Source organism: Mytilus edulis, chromosome 1, assembly GCF_963676685.1.
Source record: "Mytilus edulis chromosome 1, xbMytEdul2.2, whole genome shotgun sequence".
NCBI classification, from domain to species: Eukaryota; Metazoa; Mollusca; class Bivalvia; order Mytilida; family Mytilidae; genus Mytilus; species Mytilus edulis.
Window position 1 is genome coordinate 36,761,929 of NC_092344.1, and position 21,628 is coordinate 36,783,556.

At 31.7% G+C, this 21,628-nt stretch overlaps 3 protein-coding genes across 3 annotated transcripts; all 3 read right to left on the bottom strand.

Annotated features, from left to right (window-relative positions):
* Positions 1–2,850: 2,850 nt before the first annotated feature.
* On the bottom strand, positions 2,851–6,821 carry LOC139481987 (m7GpppX diphosphatase-like). Its single transcript, XM_071265579.1, has 4 exons — positions 6,450–6,821; positions 5,298–5,443; positions 4,339–4,563; positions 2,851–3,579 (listed from the first exon to the last, which is right to left on the bottom strand). The coding sequence occupies exons 1-4, from the start codon at positions 6,778–6,780 to the stop codon at positions 3,256–3,258; spliced, it is 1,026 nt and encodes a 341-aa protein (XP_071121680.1). The 5' UTR covers positions 6,781–6,821; the 3' UTR covers positions 2,851–3,255.
* A 3,952-nt stretch (positions 6,822–10,773) lies between these two features.
* On the bottom strand, positions 10,774–13,165 carry LOC139481988 (uncharacterized). Its single transcript, XM_071265595.1, has 3 exons — positions 12,828–13,165; positions 12,589–12,635; positions 10,774–11,593 (listed from the first exon to the last, which is right to left on the bottom strand). The coding sequence occupies exons 1-3, from the start codon at positions 13,039–13,041 to the stop codon at positions 10,796–10,798; spliced, it is 1,059 nt and encodes a 352-aa protein (XP_071121696.1). The 5' UTR covers positions 13,042–13,165; the 3' UTR covers positions 10,774–10,795.
* A 2,759-nt stretch (positions 13,166–15,924) lies between these two features.
* On the bottom strand, positions 15,925–20,879 carry LOC139519409 (testis-specific gene 10 protein-like). The gene is made up of 3 exons (XM_071311472.1): positions 20,495–20,879; positions 19,949–19,980; positions 15,925–16,839 (listed from the first exon to the last, which is right to left on the bottom strand). The coding sequence occupies exons 1-3, from the start codon at positions 20,757–20,759 to the stop codon at positions 16,036–16,038; spliced, it is 1,101 nt and encodes a 366-aa protein (XP_071167573.1). The 5' UTR covers positions 20,760–20,879; the 3' UTR covers positions 15,925–16,035.
* Positions 20,880–21,628: the final 749 nt, after the last annotated feature.

Here is a 21,628-nt window from a genome sequence, read left to right on the forward strand (position 1 = left end):
GGCCAAAAAGGGACCCAAATAAGCATTTTTCTTGGTTTTCGCACCATAACGTTAGTATAAGTAAATAGAAATCTATGAAATTTAAACACAAGGTTTATGACCATAAAAGAAAGGTTGGGTTTGATTTTGGGAGTTTTGGTCCCAACATAATAAGGGGCCCAAAGGGTCCAAAATTAAACTTTTGTTTGATTTCATCAAAATTGAATAATTGGGGTTCTTTGATATGCTGAATCTAACTGTCATGACTGTGTATGTAGATTCTTAACTTTTGGTCCCGTTTTCAAATTGGTCTACATTAAGGTCCAAAGGGTCCAAAATTAAACTTAGTTTGATTTTGACAAAAAATGAATCAGTTAGGTTCTTTGATATGCTGAATCTAAAAATGTACTTAGATTCTTGATTATTGGCCCAGTTTTCAAGTTGGTCCAAAATTAAACTTTGTTTGATTTCATCAAAAATTGAATAAATGGGGTTCTTTGATATACCAAATCTAACTGTGTATGTAGATTCTTCATTTTTGGTCCTGTTTTCAAATTGGTCTACACTAAAGTCCAAAGGGTCCAAAATTAAACTTAGTCTGATTTTAACAAAAATTGAAATCTTGAAGTTCTTTGATATGCTGAATCCAAAAATGTACTTAGATTTTTTATTATGGGCCCAGTTTTCAAGTTGGTCCAAATCAGGATCTAAAATTATTATATTAAGTATTGTGCAATAGCAAGTCTTTTCAATTGCACAGTATTGCGCAATGGCAAGAAATATCTAATTGCACAATATTGTGAAATATCAAAAAAAAATTTAATTAGAGTTATCTTTCTTTGTCCAGAATAGTAAGCAAGAAATATCTAATTGCAAAATATTGTGCAATAGCAAGATTTTTTTTTAATTGGAGTTATCTTTCTTTGTCCAGAATCAACTTAAATCTTTGTTATATACAATATACAATGTATATTCACTTTTTACTACCAACTGATAAATTAAAATAATCTTTACCATTCAGTGATAACAAGCAGTTTTTTTACATCTTAATATTTTATGATATATTTAAATGAGTAGTTATTGTTGCAAACTCCATTAGAAATTTTAATTGAGATTAGTTTTGGAATAAGGGAAAGGGGGATGTGATTAAAAAAATTGGGTTCAATTTTTCTCATTTGAAATTTCATAAATAAAAAAGAAAATTTCTTCAAACATTTTTTTGAGAGGATTAATATTCAACAGCATAGTGAATTGCTCTAAGAGAAACAAAAATTTTAAGTTCATTAGAACACATTCATTCTGTGTCAGAAACCTATGCTGTGTCAACTATTTAATCACAATCCAAATTTAGAGCTGAATCCAGCTTGAATGTTGTGTCCATACTTGCCCTAACCGTTCAGGGTTCAACCTCTGCGGTCGTATAAAGCTACGCCCTGCGGAGCATCTGGTTGTGATTTTGTCTTTTTTTCTACTACTATGGTATATACATGTACAATAGGTCAACTATATAATTTGTATGGAAATATTTTAGGATAAACATGTCAGTGTGGCAGGTTTTATTTTAATTTGACCTCTTTTTCACAATTCATTGCTTTTTGTGTTTTGGTCTGTTTTTCTTCACATAAGCAATACGTCAAGTATATTTGTTATAGGGAAGGATTGTATGGTGTATATTAATGTCTAGCAGGTATCATCTGACCTTTACCTTGTTTTTATGGTTAATTGGTCAATGTTAAGTTTGTTTCTTAGATACTATACCAATAGGTCAACTAGATTGATTATGATGTGTACATGTTTTTCCAGCATAGTTCATCTGACCTTGACCTCATTTTCATTGTTCATTGGTCCATGTTTAGTTTCCCATGTTAAGTCTGTTTCTTAAAAAATATAATTATAAGGTGTATTTAATAATTGTAAGGTGTGCATGTATCTCCCGTTTGGTTAATCTGACAATGACCTCATTTTCTTGGATCATGCTAAGTTTATGTGATACTTGTAGAAGTAAAACTTTATATTTAGGACTATCAACATAAAATTAATGGTCAGTAAAAAAGGCAAGACTTTTCAGTGTGTGCACTCTTGTCATAAAACTGAATAACCTTTACCATATCCTATGACCCAAGTCTTGAGTTTCAAGGTCAGAAGTCCTGCAATTCATGAAACAAAATTCCCTTTAAAATTTGACAAAATTCAAAGCAATCGAATAGTGTCCTTTTCGTACAATTCTTTTTCTCACATTTTGGGGCCTAAAACAAATTTCTAACCAAGGGTCCTATGTAAAACATAAAGTGTTAGGTTATCCTGTTAATTTGATAGTACTACTAACAGTTCTCTTACAGCTTTATTATTTCAACAATATTAAAATATGCATAAAATGAGTTGTTGGGTACACATTAATTGAGATACAAACAAAATTAAGATAAGACAATATAGTCTTCAACTTCAATTTTTCACACTTTAATATATTCTACTCTCTGCATTGAATAACTCATGGTAAACTAACTTAAAGTAGAAAACATCATTGATCACAAGTAGTACCTATCAAACTAACTTCAGCAGAAACCTCATTAATATTGAGAATTTATAACTCATTTAAATTCACTGGACCATGATCTACAGGGCAGGGCCTCACAATAGTTTTCAAACCAATATGTACTAATAGTAATGAAACTTCATTCAAACATTGAATTTTTAAGCAAAGAACTTAAACAATTTGAAGACCCCATCACTGCTGCCTGAAAATTATTACCTATGTCCCACCTTCCGTGGCTCATAGAAATAATATCAAACCCTCTCATACATTTTTACCTGGAATAGGTATAAAGTCAGACTCAGGAATATAATTCATCTTAATATTAAGCTAATTCTAAACACTTCTTCAAAATATTTAATATTGCAAAGTTAAAAAAATACAAAACTGTTTTGATTTAATGCACAAATAAAGAAATGATACATGTATATTCATTGCAAAAATATATTCTCTCAATTTTGTATAATTATTATGTCAATTTTTCCTAAAAATCCCCAAATCACAATAGTTTTGCAATTGTACTACCAGTAGACATTATGGATACAAATTATAAATGCATGAATAAATTTACAAAAAATAATGATAAATGACTGCCTTTAGTTTGAAATTTCAAATAAACTCCTAAATCTCTTTTTTTCATGAGAAATCAAAATGTTTGAAATGAAATGAAATTAATAAACAGTGTACTACACTGTCATTTAAACAACAATATTCATACAAAGAATGAAGACTAGATTTACATCTATTTATGATGCTGCGGTCAAAGATGAATTTGATGATATGCTTGTATTTATCGGAAAATCAACAAAGTATCCTTCATCTTGATAAAGTTTATAGAGTTCATCTTGTTCTCTTACTCTGTAAACTAGTGTTTTATCCTGGTAGTAACTGTCATTCATTTCAATATTTTCAATAACATCCACCAATAAATGAGCTCTGTCAGCATCAAAGCCAGGAGATTCTAAGTTGATATGATTAAAATGAACATGTAGATGATAATATGAAGGTTGGTAATGGATGTATATTCGAAGTTTGGACTTTGGTATACCATATTCTTGGTTGATCACATCCTGAAAATACAGACATATCAGTATCAACTAAAAAATTAAGGTGATTACTCATGTTGTGTTGGTCTAAACTAAATTGGCCTAAGACATCAAATGGGTGTGTCAACATTTCTCTTTGAAGATGTGAGTCAAACTTTAGATTATTTTTATAGTTTTATTCACCATTACTTAATCATACTTTTAAAATGCTTTCAAATCAAAACAGATTTAGATGAGGAGTTGTCCCATTGGCACTCTTACCACATCTTTTTATATCTATAAACAAAGAGGTTCACCATGTGATCAATCTGGTGATTTTTTAAAACATGGCAATTTGCAGGTTTCAAGATATTATGTTATTTATATCTGTCATGTGACTTCCATTACCACATGACCAAAATGTATGCATCTTTACTTCCAACACATGTTTAGCAAACATGTGAAAAAAGAAGATGCTATACTGCACCAAATATTCAACATATTAAAATCTAATTAGTTGGTCATCGAAATTCAGTCACAACTGAATCAAGATTACATATTTATAGAAAATAATTAAAATAATTAATTTTGAGACACCACTGCAGAATGACATTCCAAAAAATATGCTTGAAAATTTATATGTCAGAGATACATGCATGTCTTTCATCTGGGAAATGATATCTAGCATAATAAGGGTGTGTATATTTGTTGATCTTTTCCAGTGAAAGACATGATTCAAGAAACAGCCTCCATCAGTGGCATAAAAATTATTCCAAACTATTAAAACATAAAAGTATTACTTACTGCACCTTCCTCCAATATGTTGTTTAACAGAGGTAAATGGGATTTGTTCAGATCCCTGACTGACTTGAGTCCATGCTTATGTACAATGGCTTGAAGATATAGACTATTTAAGTCCTTGCCATCCCATTTCATGTCTGGTAATAGGATAAACCCTGTATCTGGATCTGCATTTTCAAACACAATTCTGTCTGCTTCTTTCTTCTTTTCTAAGATATTATACACCCACTAAAATAAAAAAAATATATACAAATCATTTAAATTCACATCCTAACATGTCTAAAATTATTTCAAAATAATTATGCAAGTAAAAAGGCATTAGCTGTCAAATTCTCATATTTGATTTATACCATACTAAAACATATATATCCAAATTACAAAAAGTCTAAAATATACCCTTAGCAATGCATGGACTCAATGATATGGGGTGCAGGACATTTAAGCAAAAAATTTAAAACTACTAGGGGACATTTGAGCCCCGACATGCATTAGAACCTATTTTACCGCCGGATTAATCAGTTCACCTGTACTTTCGAGAGCCAATTTTAGCGAAAATTTACCTGGTTGAATGATGCTCACCTTACTATATATACAATGAACAGCAATTTATACTGGTTTAATGTTAAAGTTCATGTCAATTGCACCAGCAGATAAGAGATGTGTCGAATTCGGTGATTATCTTTCGAATATCATGTTTCTGATGAAAAAAATTGTCCTGCCTTTTTATTAAGCTGTAATCTCTGTCCTGTCTTTTTATTTTTTCACTCTAATTGGTCCAGCCTTTATTTTATTAGTTTATCCTGACTTATTTATGTAAATTGTCATCCAGCCTTTTTTTTCTTTAAGTTTTGCAAAGTGGGTCATCCTTAACTCCTGTCCTGTCCTTTTTCAAATTTCATTCTAGGGTTTGATTTGCAATCTATTGATAGGATGAATTTCGCTAAACTTTTCTATGAACTAACCTTAGTGCTAAATGCATTTTTCTCTAAGTATGGTAACGTGACTTTGGTATACAACTCTGCTGTTTCTTGTATTACAAATGACTCTTGTTCAGTATACTTTTTGATATGTTTTTCTGAGGCAGGACAGATCACTGTAGCTTTCACACCTAAAATATAAAGCAAAGATAACTGAACAGTTGATAATATCATATGGAGGAAAGGCTGAGTTTTAGTCACACCCTTTTAACTTTCAATTTGTAAAGCTTCTTTTTTCAGCCACCATACATGCTTTAGTATACATTTGTAACTATGCTTAGCAACATTTTAGTGTGTGAAATTATAAAATTTAATTTAATCATGGTTTATTATAGATCAATAGCACAAATAACCATTTTCAGTGGCTAATCAGGGGCGGATCCAGTCATTTATAAAAGGGGGGAGATAACCCAGGATAAAGGGGGTTTCAAATATATGTCTCCATTCAAATGTATTGATCATCCATAATAAGGGGGGTTTCAACCCACGGAACCAACCCCCTGGAGCCGCCATTGCTTATCAACATATGAAAATGAATTCATTAATCTGTAAAAGTGGCGAAATTGAAAATGAACAGCACATGCTGCTACACTGCAGAGGTTACTCCAGTATTAGAGAGACTTTTGTATTAAAAATGTTCAAAATTACAGGAAAAAGTATATCCACATTGTGCGATAAAAATAAAATAAATCTTATACATGTACTTAATAATACACCTTATACGGCACTAAAATTATCTTCCTCTTTCGTAACAAATTGTTTAAATGCAAGAAGTAATCTATTGTAATAGATTTTCATTATACCTTTAATCGTTTATTCACACACATATCTATAATTGTTTGTATTTTACTACCATGTATAGCAAATTGTTTATCCATTCGGTCATTACCATTTATTGTAAATGCGTTTGTGCCAATAAAATATTGTCTATTGTCTATTGTCTATTCATTACTGGTACACATATACATTGTACATTCAAGTTTACATTGTCATAATTGTGTAAAAGGATCTTTTATACCTATTTACTGAGGGGGGTTGAAGGGGTCCTGATCCCGAAATCCCTGGCTTAAAAACATGAATCCTGAGGTCCCCCCCCCCCCCCCCCCCCCTTTACTGTTATTTTTATAAAAAAATTACCATTGAGATTTTCAGGCAGAAGAGCTGAGTAAGTGTGGTAAATATCATTTTGTAAAGTCTGTCTGATCTTAGTGTTGTCTGACAAAATTTGATCTGTCATAGATGAATCAAAAGGTGTTTTCTCCAACAGCACAACAGCATCTTCATCATTTTTTGTACAATGAAGAAATAGGTATTTTTGTCTCGCATTTTCATTTATGACAGCTTTTACTTTGAATCCATTAAATGATTCACTTTCTTCTCTAGCTTTTTCCCCATCGCCGTCGTCGTCGATTTTCCTTTTCTTTGCTTTTTCTGGAGATTCTTTTTCCATGTTTACTTCCATGAACATTCGGTGTGGTGTTCATCCGAGTTTTACAAGGCAACATAACAATATTGGAATCCTCTGCTTTTATCCATGTAGTGCTAATAAATATTGAGCCCCTACTTTTCCTTCTTTAAGATTATTATGTAAAGTTAAATCTGATATGAAAGGCGATACAATCCTTGTTATTTTGTCGTAGATATTGAAAGACAAAAAGTGCCAATGATAAATGTATGAAAAATCTAGAGATAATTATTTCCCGCCAATTTTTTTTCTATTTTTTTTTAGTTCATTTGTTTTCATATTTGCAGTTTTTAACAATTTAAAAAAAAACAGTTATTATTTTGTAACAGAGCAGCTTTCATCCTTCACATTTAAATGGAGTTAACGAATGTGTCACGAAAGCAAAATAAAGTTATTTTAAATGTTTCTTGTAGTCTTAGCCTAGTCAAGTCAGTTAAGGAAGACCTATTTACCGGAAAGCCCAAAATCTAGTACGTTATTACTAGTTATATAACTATGTAGACTAGTAAGGACTAAGGTTTTGATCACCTGCTTTTAAAATGGCACGATATCTTTTGAAATAATTCCCAAAGCAAACTGAGGGATGAATCAGGTTTAGGAAAATAAGAATATTTTATTATTCCAATCAAGGGCCCTTGATGGGCAGCATAACATGTACACATAGAACAATACATCATGATTTGTAACAGAAAAAAAGAACAATACATCATTGCATACAGGTGAAAATCAAAGGAAATTTTCTATAACTTTGTTTTCACTGCATGCTAAAATACATAACAGCACTAGTTGTCTCTAAGGTTTATAAAGATAACAAAAAAGTAAACAGTCATCATAAATATTCAAAATATTGGTTTATAGTAATATTTTTTTGTACAAGTGTGGACACAGATCAGTGTGGATATTATGTGTGATAGTGTTTTCTAACAAAAAAGTTTTCTATGGCCGGGTTTTCCCATAATGTTCTATGTTAAACTGTGTTCCACAACGATAGCCATCCTCAATATCAGACTAGTACCAAAAAGTAAAAAATTATAGTGTCGGTTATACACTATTTTGTCTTTTATGTTCAATAATATCATTGAGGAAATACTTCATATACATGTTTATGGATTACCAAATGATTCTATTGAAATATGCTTTTGGATAAAAGTCAAAGTTCAAAATTGGTAGAGGTACACATAACCTTCATTTCTGCATTAATTGTATGTAAAATTAAACATACATGCTAGATGGTAAATATATAAGAACCTGTATGAGTTTTCTTCTCATATTTTTCTAATCATGTTCGTTGTAGTGGACATTTCTTACTTGGACACAGTAGTTAAGGATCATCCCAGTATAATTGGTGAAAAATTTCGTTCACATGTTTAAAACTGTTTCTTAGAAGATTCCTTATAGTTCAAAGTGACGATATCATAATGCCTAGAATGTACATGGGACTAGCTAGATGAACAAGAAAGTACACCTTTGTTTTTGTTTTACAAATGTATTTTAATTCTTTAATTGAAAATGGTTTTTTTTTCTCGAATTCTCCAAGGCCTTATATAAAAATGATATAAAAGACTAATTTATATATGTACAAGTAATAATTTGCACACAGTACAACATAAATCACTCCTGTTATATACCATAAAACAAAATGTTTCTTTTGATGAGAAAAGCAAAGACTTTTATTTGTATAGCATCGACTGAATACAATAAGCATTTTAATGAAATAATGGTTTCTATATATAAAAAACTAGCTGTTAGTCTTTGATATTAAAAAAAAAATGAAGATATAGACAACCTGGGACATAGATACGATAAATTGCCATTACATAAATAGATATACTGTAAACTATTTTCATGGAAATTATTATATGTTTGAATACTATTTTAGCGGAAATAGATCAGCCATATACGATCAACAAATAAGTTTTGATAAGTTTATTGGAAATTATTTTCTTAGTATTAATTGTCCTAAATTAATGATTTTTATCCCTTTTTGCGTTTTTGTTTTGTTTATTTAAAGAACTATAAAAGTGTGGACACAGATCAATGTGGACAATATGTTGGGATGTTTGTCAGTGTTTTCTGTCAAAAAGAGACCTCTGTTTCTCCCCATTGGGTTCTTTGATAAACTGTAATTGCACAGTGATAGACAACCTGTAGCAAATACTTAATATAAGCTGTCTCATTATTCGATATTACCAAGGATTCTGATTAAATATGTTCCGCAACTTTGATTTTCGATAGCTCAAAATTACGAGAGGAACACATTAGGCCATTTCTGCATCATGCGCTTTTAATATGCGAGATGGTATAATTAAAGGCAACAGTAGTATGCCGCTGATTAAATATGTTCCGCAACTTTGATTTTCGATAGCTCAAAATTACGAGAGGAACACATTAGGCCATTTCTGCATCATGCGCTTTTAATATGCGAGATGGTATAATTAAAGGCAACAGTAGTATGCCGCTGTTCAAAACTCGTAAATCTATGGACAAAAAACAAAATTGGGGTAACAAACCAAAACTGAGGAAAACGCATTAAATATAAGAGGAGAACAACGGCACAACATTAAAATGTAACACGCACAGAAACGGACTCAGCATTAGACAAAATCCGATGAGAATAACAAATATAACATCAAAACCAAATACATGAATTTGGGATAGAAAAGTGTACGAGAACCCGCAGTGGCGGATCCAGAAATTTTCATAAGTGGGAGCCCACTGACTGACCTAAGAGGGGGCCCGCTCCAGTCACACTTCAGTGATTCCCAATATAAGCAACCAATTTTTTTTCCCAAAAAGGGGGGGGGCGGGCCCCCTGCCCCCCTGAATCCGTCTCTGACTCGCATTCATGTACTATTCGTATGGAACTATTTATGCTCCTTTGTGGTGTTCAATTGTTAATTAGATTTGTCCGCAAAAACTGTAAGTTAGTTCAGGATCTCCCGTGCTCATTAGTTAAAAAAGATGTTGAATGTATTTTTTTTTTATATCGAATGATTTGAAGCAATGACAATACTTGGCATGAGGCTTTGGGCTAGATAATCCAGAAAGTACACTTCTATGTTATTTTATTTCTTTCTTCGAAAATGTCTTCATCCAGGCCTGGTCAAGGTTAAAGAATAGCAGTATGATAATTCATGATAAATTATCAATTATAATTTTCATCAAAGATTTAAAAAAAAAAAATTGTTTTTAAGCATATACTATTTTTTTAGATAGTAATGTCTTGATAGATATTGTTGTAAATAGACATAATTGTATCATCAAAAATAAATGAAAAGCTTTATCTCAGGTGGCAGAAACCAGTTTGACACTTTGCAGTGTCCTTAAATAACCACCTCTTTTGACCAATGGAAAACATGATAAAAATGTATAGCTAGTCTTAAAACAGTATGTATCTGGGACTCTAGATTTTTCATGTCAAACAAGGATAAAACCATGAAAGTTGCATATCAATGTAAACAGGAAAGGTATCATTGTGTAATGCAAACTTTTAAATCTTTTTATTTATCACTGCCCAATGAAGTGACAAAGGTATCCAAAGTTTTTTTAATACTGCATGGGACAATGGCACAGATGCTAGAAACTGGTACCTGCCACCTCAAGCTTGATCTCAGGATGATGAGCATGTTCCAATTTAATGCCGATAAAAATGTTAAGCCCATAATTTGAAAGAACAAAAATTCAACATTAGATTCGAGATCCAAAAAAACAGCCATTATAATGCGCATGACCTATTTATTTTTGACATCCGACTATTTCTTTGCTGTTTGAAGAAATTGTAAGCATTGTTTTTTGTTTTGTTTTGTCTTGTCTTTTTGTGTATTTGCATACATTCGTCTTAATAGTTATCAAAGGTACCAGGATTTTGATTTAGTACGCCAGACGCGCGTTTCGTCTACAAAAGACTAATTTATCAAACTACATCGGTTGTCGATAGAATTACTACTGTGCTTTATTCAGTAACATTTCTAAGGCAAAAAAACTAATAAGACATGATAATATAACCCTCCAGTTTGATTTATTTTAAAAATTTATTGAAAGATCTTGGTTTTGTTCCACAGAAAGCTGTCTTTTTATCTCTCACAGCATTTTTCGGGGCCACAGTTTGTGCCTGTTGTGTTCGTAATTTTAATTTGTCCTTTGGAGTTAGGCTATAACGGTTATCCACGAATTTCAAAGGTGTAGTTTGGTTTGATCTTATTGTTGGAAGTATTGGTTCTTTTTGTTCGGATGATAGTCTCGTAGGTATTCGTCGACTCTGACTTAATTTATTCTCCAACACATTCATCATAAGCGTCCATTTCTCATTTAAATTCACGTTCATTTCATCTAACTTCACCTTTAATTCATAACGTTCTTTCCTTGCAACTCCAAGGTCTTCTCGCAGTGCTTTCATTTGTTCGCTTAAAGCTTCAAGCTGGTCGGTCTTTTCTGCTAATTCCAATTTAAGTTTGTTGCAATCGTCTTGAAGTTGTTGTACTTCGTTCTCTTTTTCATTTATTTCTGTCTCTAAAAGTCCATGTTCTGTGTCCTTTTCTCTTACTTTTAATTCAATGTTGCTTAATCTGTCCTTAAGTTTATCACTATTACAAAGCAGTTTAATTCTCTCATTCAGCTGTTTATTCTGTGCTTTAAAAACGTTTACTTCTTTGTTTAGTTCTTGCATCTTCTTTTGTTTCAACTCCAGTTCCATTCTTACACTTTTTTGTTGGACTCTCAAGTGTTCGTTCTCACTCATCATATTTTTCAGCTGCTTCTGTAGTTTGTCACTTTGCTCAGTTTTGGTGTGGTTCCTATTGTTTTCACATCCATCGCTCTGAAATATATAAGAAAGACTCAAACTTATAAAGTATCTTAAAACATGTTTGAATTTCCATTACATTTTTATTATTATCATCATTATAATTATCATCCGATGGTAAACTAAAATTAGCTTTTTGGTCTAATTCGTGAATGCGTTTGATCCTTTGAATTGACTTGAATATTTTGGGTTTTTTTGGGGGGTTTTTTTGCACATGTTTAATTATAATTCGAACATATTCCGTACATTCAAATGTTTATTTGTACTATTTGGTTGTGTTATTTGTTTGTGTTTTTTATGGTGTTGTCTTTTTTAATCTTCTTTTGTGATTTACCCAGACAAAACAAGATAAACTGCTTCACTAGTAGAACACGTCGTATAACGCATCTGATGATAGATAAGAGACAACATTAGTTTACCGATTTTAGAATATTGTAAATACATTAAGAATTAAGAACTACAAATCAAGATAAACGAACGAAATCACGAAGGGATCGCATGCAATACTAAGGGAGCGTCTCCTTTTATGCGTGCATCACACGCCAAGCAAATCCATGCTTACTCGATAAAAGTCACAATAGGGCATAGGAAACAATAAGTAAAGATGCAAACCCAGCGTCCATTTTGCCGAAAGATTTAATAAACATGTTGGTATCGAAAAGATAAATCTGAGAATGTTTTTCGGAGCATTTTAACATAAAAAACCAGAACAATTTCTTGCATAAACAGCAATGTTGTTATGTCAAGAAACTCATCATAGATACCAGGATTGAAATTTTGTATTTACGCCAGACGCGCGTTTCGTATACAAAAGACCCATCAGTGACGCTCGAATAAAAATAGGATTTAAAAGGCCAAATAAATTACGAAGTTGAAGAGCACTGCGGAATCTTTTGACAAATACAGCTACGGTAATCTATTCCTGATGTAGAAAACCATTAGTATTTCAAACGATCTATAAGTATTTCAATGCTCTATGAGTGAATTCTTATAAAATCAAAAATGATTACCTGGTCAATCTCTTCTTGTATATCTTCTTTTGACAAGTCTGTCTTTTCTAAAACGAGAAGAATATAAATGAAATTTTTTAAAGAGTTAATTATGAATTTATAAGAATATTCTATTATAGAGATGGAATTTCATTAATTTAAAATAGAACAAGATAAAAAAATATACATTTTCAAATAATAGCGTTGTAATGTAATTTTAAATACCATATTTTATTAAATACATACATATACATACATACCGCAGTTATAATCTATATTTTCTAAACGTTCTATGATGTGGCTATTTCCAGAGGTCTCTAATGCTCTAATGAAGTTGTCATAGGCTCCTTTCTTCACAACAATTTCCAATATCGCATGAATTTGAAGACGCGGGTTTCTATTTGCCAGAATTCTAGACCTGTCTTCAAGTCGCAGTATGTCATCTTCAATCAGTTTGTCCATTACACCATCCATGTCTGTTATGTTGTCCTTGAAAAGGACAAGTTTCTTGTAAGAACTTTGTCGTCGTCTGACATCTTGCCTCCAAACTGTGTATTTCTAAATCTAACAGGCCCCTTTAAAAATGTAAAATTTGTCATTGTGAATCATAATTATTTATATGCATTGGCATAATTCCTGTAAGAAGATATTATGATCTTATAATTTTTTGACATGCATTATTACATGGCTTTTCAACATAAGGTTCATTCTTCTTGTCCATTGACCAAAAACAAAGAACAAGAAAATGAGAGCAATAACGAACAAATAGCTAAATTTCCCTTTAATTTTATCAAAATAACCCTGTAACAGAATAGTCACTTTCTAAGTTTAGAAATTACGAAAGCGTGTAAATGTCAAAAATGCAAAATGACAAACGAGTTTGAATAACCCTGTTGTATAAAGTAATATCACAAAAATACTGATCTCCGAGGAAAATAAAATCGGAAAGTCCCTAATTACATGGCAAAATCAAATGACAAAACACATAAAAAACGAATGCACAACAACTGTCGTATTCCTGAATTGGTACAGGCATTTCCAAATGTAGACAATGGTCGATTGAACCTGGTTTTATAGCCTCTCACTTGTACGAAAGTCACATCAAATTTGATAATATTGATACTGATGCGTGAACAAAACAAACATACACAATAGGTAAAAATCTACAATTAAGATAAAAGTCTAATTCGGTAGGTCACATATTTCATCTTCCATTAAATGATACTGATATATTTCAGTTTGTCGAGAAGAGCATGTATCTTTTAATGTTTAAATATGAAATAAGGAGGTTACTTTAAGAATAACTAACCTATAGTTTCTAATATCTGCGCTATGTGGTCACAGGTATATAGCTGTCTGTTTTGCAATCTTACTACATCTCCCTTCTTATTTCATGTTGACATCTTCATGGTAAACAACACGAAAAATGGCGAAAGCGTAAACAAGATTCTACAAATCACAACATTCAAGATCTAAGACGAAGGAACACGAGCACAAGAAAAAAAAACTGCTGGTCATCTCATGTAGTCCGCAGGGATAAGTAGGTTCTGCACCAAATATGGCACTCATCGTGACTGAATTGTTTAATCTAGATCGAATATTGCACTTCTGACTTTGAATAAATGTTTTTATACCTACACCCCTTTCAGAGTTTGACTAGATTCAATATTACTATTGAATGATAAGATGTCGCATGTTAAGCAAACCAAATGTACTTGTTATTTTTCCATCGGAACTTTAGTTTGATTCGTGTATATTTTTCTTGTTTACGGTTATTGTTTTATTAAATGTATAAATAAACTCATCATATATACCAGGATTGAAATTTTATGTTGCATCAGATTAATGTCGATCTTTAGATACAAGCTTTCCCAAGGTTAACGTTTTATGGAAAGAAATTTCAATAAAGCAATATTCATCTGTTAACCTAAACCCTTCTCAACTCCGTGCTAGACTCTTCTGTTAAAAAATAATTTCTGGATATCAAGATATTCACGATTGAATGCAATAAATATTTTATATATTCAGTTTGATGCAAAACATTTCTGCATAATTTATTTTTGCCGTATAACAGCGCACGATGTATGCCACATTTTGTCATAAACCTTACTTACCTTTCCGGAGCAAATTAGATCACCCCAAGTTTGTGTTGTGGTTCGTGTTGTTTAATTTATTTTTTTCTATGTTGTATCTTGTGTACTATTATTTGCGTGTTTGTGTGTTTGTCTTTTTCTTTTTTATCCATTAGATTATTTTCGATTTTATGAGTTTTTATGTCCCTCTGTTATCTTTCGCCATTCTTTCATGCTATGAGAACACACCATACTATTTCCACTTTATTTTAATAAGGAATTCATATTGCTCAGATTCTATACGTGTCGATTGCTTTTAATGTTATAGTCACATTTTAATATTTACACGAACAAAAAAATCGGCATGTCCATGGAAACAAACTGTGTGCTTCTTTTTGCCGACTTGTTCCTTCATTTATACGAGGACAACTTCATACAGGAACTTCTAAGGCAGAAAGAAGTAAGAGGTATAATTTTACTTTACTTTCCGCTATATAGATGATGTTGAATATCCATTTCACAGATGATACCGGATATGTTCTCAATGTTGTTACTACAATACCGTCCCCTTTTTGATGAATGTGACCTACCAAATTATACCAACAACCGGGTTTGAACTAAAATGAGCAACACGACGGGTGCCATATGTGAAGCAGGGTCTGCTTACTTCCCCAGGGTATCTGAGATCCCCAGTGTTTGGTTGTGTACGTGTTGCCCAGTTTTTGGCTATCAATGTTGTGTTGTGTGTACTATAGTTTGTCTGTATGTCTTGTCGTTATTTTCACTGGGGCTGTCAATTTATTTCTGACTTATTAGGTAGAATGTCTCTCTATTTTCTCTCGCCATTCTTTTGAGGTTGAATAATTCAGAAAATGTGAACTCTTCGTTAAACTGAGTCGATGCCGCTGCCAGGGGACAACACGTCTCTGAAGGGCTCAAAACCTATATCAGTGCTTTATAGAAAAAAGTCTTAAATTTGCCGTTTAAAAATTAAACAATAATTATAAAACTAAGGTGTTTAATCCTTAAGACAAAATTTTCCTTATCATCTTCATATATATTTTTGCTTTTAGCTTTAAGCTTCAAGTGTATACAAATATTTATACATCCTTTGCTTTCTAGTTTAACGGTAGGTTGGGCGTTCCTAATGATGTTTAACCCAGAAAGCGATTATAGACGCACCAATGTTGTAAAGTTTTATTTTCATAATCATTATAAAGGATCTAGTACTCCTTTTTTATAACGGTATTCAATATGTCAGATTTCTTCAACTAACAGTTGAAAATAAGCCGAAAAAAATAAATTAAAAACGTTTCATAACATATAATCACATATGCAACCGCAACAAAAATAAATAAATAAATGCAAGAAAATAAGTCAATCTACTAGTAATTAATTATTTCCATTGTGCTTGGGGTTTAGCTGAAAACACAAATTGAGGTGAGATAAATTGATGTTGGCGTGTAACTCTCGCTCTAGGACTGATAGGAGAATCTCTAGTTGAATTATGTGTATTGTTTGACCTCGGTGTACCCGATGTTTTTCCTTGAAGCGTTGGCAAAATGGAACTTTCCCTATTTTGACCCCTTTCTTTGATTTGATTCCTTGAATGCGCTGCTATGCGTGTAAAGGTAGATTGTCTTGGAGTTCTGACTTTATTTTCTGATATAACATTTATCATATTTTGAATTTTGTCTTCAAAATTTTTATTGATGTTTTCAACTTTAAGTTTTAGTTCTCTCCTTTCAGTCCTTGCTGAAGTATGTTCCTCACGTAAATGTTTCATTTCCCTGCTGAGCATTGCTATTTGGTCGGTCTTTTCGTCTACATCTTTTTTGAGTTCATCTAACTGATTTTTCAAATGCGTTACTTCGTCATTTTTCAAATCAAGTTCTTTCTTAACTTTTGTGTTTCTATTCTCTTTCCTCTTTAACTCATCCTCAAGATCATTAAAAACAGAATTAACCAAATCACCCCTTCTAAGATTGGATAATCTCTGACTCAATTCTAAATTGTCTTTCTGATATTTACAAGCTTCTCGGTTAAGATCGAGCAATTTCTGTTGGTTAGAATTAAGATCTTTTCGAATTTGTGCTTGTTGTTGCTTGAGATTATTATTTTCTTTTGTTAAATTGTCAAGTTCAGTCTGCAGAATGGCAGCCTTGTGTTGTTTATAATCAGTATCTGTATACATATTGTCCTATAAACATACAAAAAATCTTAAATTATAGATGCATATCACTTTCAAATTGTTGTATGGATATTTTATTATGATCAAACTTTCTTTTAGGGGGAAATTTAATTTTCATATACTTTTGATTTCTAACATTGATAAACACTTAATAAATTATATATTGAAAATAACACGTGGTAGCTAAAGGTCACTGTTAAGGTAGCACAATACAAAGATTTTATAACTCCAACTCCCAAGTTTTAAAATGCTGTAACTTTCTTAATAAAGCTTGAAAATTTATAAAAGTGGTAGTTTTGGATAGCTAACAGATAACTCTTTCAAATACATGCAATTTTAGTATTATGCAACAATTATGTAACTAATTATAATGTTAACTGTGTCTAAAATATTTTTCACCAAATTTCCACTTTCAAATGAAATTAGCTTCTGCATAGGTATCCATAGAGGTTTTTTTTTATTATATGTTGTTCCTATGGCCATTATCTACAAAAGGGTGTCTCAGATTTCAGATAGAATGTATAGAACAAATTTTACACCTAATTTATCATTATCTTCTTTTATGTGGTTAGGATGTTTACACTAATTAGAGATTTATGAGAGAATGGAATACCATAGAGACAATCTGAGACACTCTTTTGAATGTGTTGATTAAGATTTCGTTAAAATTTTCTGTATAGTTAAAGAGATGATAGAGCTAAATTCATTCAAGTGAACTTACCCAGATTTTGTCACTAATTACATAATAATGGATTACATAATGATTGCATAATAAAAATTGCATTCATTTAAAAGATAAATCTGTTATCTATCTATATATACCTCTTTTATTATTTTCTATGCATTCATAAGAAAGTTACAGCATTTCAAAGGTTAGTGATATTGAAGTAAAAAAATCTTTGTATTGTGCTACCTTAAAAGATTATTTTTTTTAGATATGTATATTTGAAAACGTCAAAAACCGTTTGGCTTGTATTTTTATTCGACCGCAAAATTTGAAAAAATTTTCGTCGTATATTGCTATCACGTTGGCGTCGTCGTCGTCGTCGTCGTCGTCTGCGTCGTCGTCGTCGTCGTCTGCGTCGTCGTCGTCTGCGTCGTCGTCGTCGTCCGAATACTTTTAGTTTTCGCACTCTAACTTTAGTAAAAGTGAATGGAAATCTATGAAATTTTAACACAAGGTTTATGACCACAAAAGGAAGGTTGGTATTGATTTTGGGAGTTTTGGTTTCAACATTTTAGGAATTAGGGGCCAAAAAGGGCCCAAATAAGCATTTTCTTGGTTTTCGCACTATAACTTTAGTTTAAGTGAATAGAAATCTATGAAATTTTGACACAAGGTTTATGACCACAAAAGAACAGTTGGGATTGATTTTGGGAGTTTTGGTTTCAACAGTTTAGGAATTAGGGGCCAAAAAAGGGCCCAAATAAGCATTATTCTTGGTTTTCGCACAATAACTTTAGTTTAAGTAAATAGAAATCAATGAAATTTAAACACAATGTTAATGACTACAAAAGAAATGTTGGTATTGATTTTGGGAGTTTAGGTCCCAACAGTTTAGGAATTAGGGGCCAAAAAGGGACCCAAATAAGCATTTTTCTTGGTTTTCGCACCATAACGTTAGTATAAGTAAATAGAAATCTATGAAATTTAAACACAAGGTTTATGACCATAAAAGGAAGGTTGGTATTGATTTTGGGAGTTTTGGTCCCAACAGAATAAGGGGCCCAAAGTCCAAAATTAAACTTTGTTTGATTTCATCAAAATTGAATAATTGGGGTTCTTTGATATGCCGAATCTAACTGTCATGACTGTGTATGTAGATTCTTAACTTTTGGTCCCGTTTTCAAATTGGTCTACATTAAGGTCCAAAGGGTCCAAAATTAAACTTAGTTTGATTTTGACAAAAAAATGAATCAGTTAGGTTCTTTGATATGCTGAATCTAAAAATGTACTTAGATTCTTGATTATTGGCCCAGTTTTCAAGTTGGTCCAAATCGGGGTCCAAAATTAAACTTTGTTTGATTTCATCAAAAATTGAATAAATGGGGTTCTTTGATATACCAAATCTAACTGTGTATGTAGATTCTTCATTTTTGGTCCTGTTTTCAAATTGGTCTACACTAAAGTCCAAAGGGTCCAAAATTAAACTTAGTCTGATTTTAACAAAAATTGAAATCTTGGGGTTCTTTGATATGCTGAATCCAAAAATGTACTTAGATTTTTTTATTATGGGCCCAGTTTTCAAGTTGGTCCAAATCAGGATCTAAAATTATTATATTAAGTATTGTGCAATAGCAAGTCTTTTCAATTGCACCGTATTGCGCAATGGCAAGAAATATCTAATTGCACAATATTGTGAAATAGCAAATTTTTTTTTAATTAGAATTATCTTTCTTTGTCCAGAATAGTAAGCAAGAAATATCTAATTGCAAAATACTGTGCAATAGCAAGATTTTTTTTTAATTGGAGTTATCTTTCTTTGTCCAGAATCAACTTAAATCTTTGTTATATACAATATACAATGTATATTCACTTTTTACTACCAACTGATAAATTAAAATAATCTTTACCATTCAGTGATAACAAGCAGTTTTTTTACATCTTAATATTTTATGATGTATTTAAATGAGTAGTTATTGTTGCAAACTCCATTTGAAATTTTAATTGAGATTAGTTTTGGAATAAGGGAAAGGGGGATGTGATTTAAAAAATTGGGTTCAATTTTTCTCATTTGAAATTTCATAAATAAAAAAGAAAATTTCTTCAAACATTTTTTTGAGAGGATTAATATTCAACAGCATAGTGAATTGCTCTAAGAGAAAACAAAAATTTTAAGTTCATTAGAACACATTCATTCTGTGTCAGAAACCTATGCTGTGTCAACTATTTAATCACAATCCAAATTTAGAGCTGAATCCAGCTTGAATGTTGTGTCCATACTTGCCCCAACCGTTCAGGGTTCAACCTCTGCGGTCGTATAAAGCTACGCCCTGCGGAGCATCTGGTTGATTTTATTAAGGTGAATCAAATTAACTTTTTTGTATTCACTTCCAAGATATTATTCATATAGTATTACCAAGATTTAAGAATTTAACTACCCAAATGTGTACTCACCTGGTCTGTACTAGACATACTCGACTCCTTTTCTGAAAATTGAATTGATAAACTTATATATTCTTTCATCGAAAAAAGAGGCAGAATATCCCAAAAGGCATATTCAAACTCATAAGTCGGTGATAATAAGACAATGTTATTGTGAAAATAAATTTAAAAAAAAAAAACAACAACAAACAAACATTATACAAAACACAAAAATTAATACTGACAAAAAAACTAACCTCATTTAAATCTTGGATTGATCTGAGATGCTCCGGAAAGGTAATATAAAACAGTGTTAGCCCGGCTAGACTATGTACATACAAAATAATGCTGCGATTGTTTTGTTTAACCTGATCATTCAATTTCTTATCCGACCCCGACACACAGTTTGTTTTAAAAAAAAACGTGTCACAAACAATGTCGGTCGCGTAGATTATAATGAAGGGTTCTGCCAAGAATTATGAAAAAGGAATACATTTGTAAGTATGCACAAATTGTTTTCCCCTAAAAGATATTAACACCACATGCCATCAGTATTATACGTAATGACAACATATTTACCTAATCGTAAGTCTGTCGCTTCCAGTTTTGCTACTATTCTTTCATTTCCAGTACTCTGTAATGCCTTTGTAAACTTCTTATATGCCTGTTTCTTTATAACTATTTCTAGTACTGAATGGATAGGATCCTCATCCATCAATATCAGATTTCTTTCTCCCATCCCAAGGATGTCCTCTTCTATTAATATATCTATAACACTATCAATTTCAGTTACAGTTTTCTTGATAAATGATAGATTCCGCGTAATTCTTCTGGCCTCGTCCATACTTCTGAATGTTAATGAATTATCTAAAATTGTCAAAAATATATTCCTCAAACGTGAAACGAATTTCCGCAAACTTAAAAATTGCTGACAAGATCTACATGAACTACTCTATGTGAGAGATCCCACTAATAGTCTTTTGGCTTGTTTGTAGTTAAAAACCGATAAGGTTATTTTTTTGCAACAAATAAAAAAAGAATAGTAAAAGTAACAATGATAATTAGTCATGATCGGTGACCTATTAATTCACAACCCAATAATCTTAACTGTTACTTACAATATATCTAATGATCCATGAGTATTACAATAATATATAGTTACTAGTACACTGTCCCTATTAGATAAGTGTTCTCAAATTTCGCCTGTACTAATACAAAGAAAGAACACTGTCTTAAAGCATTTCCTATTTAAATTAGCAACCCTACTGTTTTGATTCGAGCGCCACTGGCAAAACGCGCGTCTGGCTTAACCAAACTTAGACTGCTTTATTTCTACAATGGATTTGCTCTGCAAGGACAGAAAGTTGCAAGTCAAGAAAACGGTCACAGATTCAAATTATATGCAAAACCTCCTGCTTTTATTGAATACTGTCTGAAACAATTGGTAAATGATCACTGATTTTAATCAAGGCAACAGTAATTTACCAATGTTCAAATTTCAGTAATTTATTATGATGTGATAAATCAGAATAAAAACGAAACAGGATCATACAATGTATCATCGGGGTTTAATAGATGTAACATTCGATATTCTATTGCAAATTTATACTTCCTCCTATCAGGCTATTTTGTGTCAAACGTTTTATATGAGCAACAATTACCACAAATCTTCTTTACTGCTGTGTATCCACCATAGGCATTATACGACACTAT

What these genes read in the sequence shown, in the direction of transcription:
- LOC139481987 (XM_071265579.1), bottom strand. Translation starts at nt 6,780, where the DNA reads ATGTTCATGGAAGTAAACATGGAAAAAGAATCTCCAGAAAAAGCAAAG. An exon ending in TCTGCCTGAAAATCTCAATG is followed by an intron (nt 5,444 to 6,449) that starts GTAATTTTTTTA and finishes TTTATATTTTAG; the next exon opens with GTGTGAAAGCTACAGTGATC. An exon ending in ACATATTGGAGGAAGGTGCA is followed by an intron (nt 3,580 to 4,338) that starts GTAAGTAATACT and finishes CTGTATTTTCAG; the next exon opens with GATGTGATCAACCAAGAATA.
- LOC139481988 (XM_071265595.1), bottom strand. Translation starts at nt 13,041, where the DNA reads ATGGATGGTGTAATGGACAAACTGATTGAAGATGACATACTGCGACTT. An exon ending in AAATATAGATTATAACTGCG is followed by an intron (nt 12,636 to 12,827) that starts GTATGTATGTAT and finishes TTCTCGTTTTAG; the next exon opens with AAAAGACAGACTTGTCAAAA. An exon ending in TACAAGAAGAGATTGACCAG is followed by an intron (nt 11,594 to 12,588) that starts GTAATCATTTTT and finishes TATATATTTCAG; the next exon opens with AGCGATGGATGTGAAAACAA.
- LOC139519409 (XM_071311472.1), bottom strand. Translation starts at nt 20,759, where the DNA reads ATGGACGAGGCCAGAAGAATTACGCGGAATCTATCATTTATCAAGAAA. An exon ending in AGCGACAGACTTACGATTAG is followed by an intron (nt 19,981 to 20,494) that starts GTAAATATGTTG and finishes TTCAATTTTCAG; the next exon opens with AAAAGGAGTCGAGTATGTCT. An exon ending in GTATGTCTAGTACAGACCAG is followed by an intron (nt 16,840 to 19,948) that starts GTGAGTACACAT and finishes GTATGTTTATAG; the next exon opens with GACAATATGTATACAGATAC.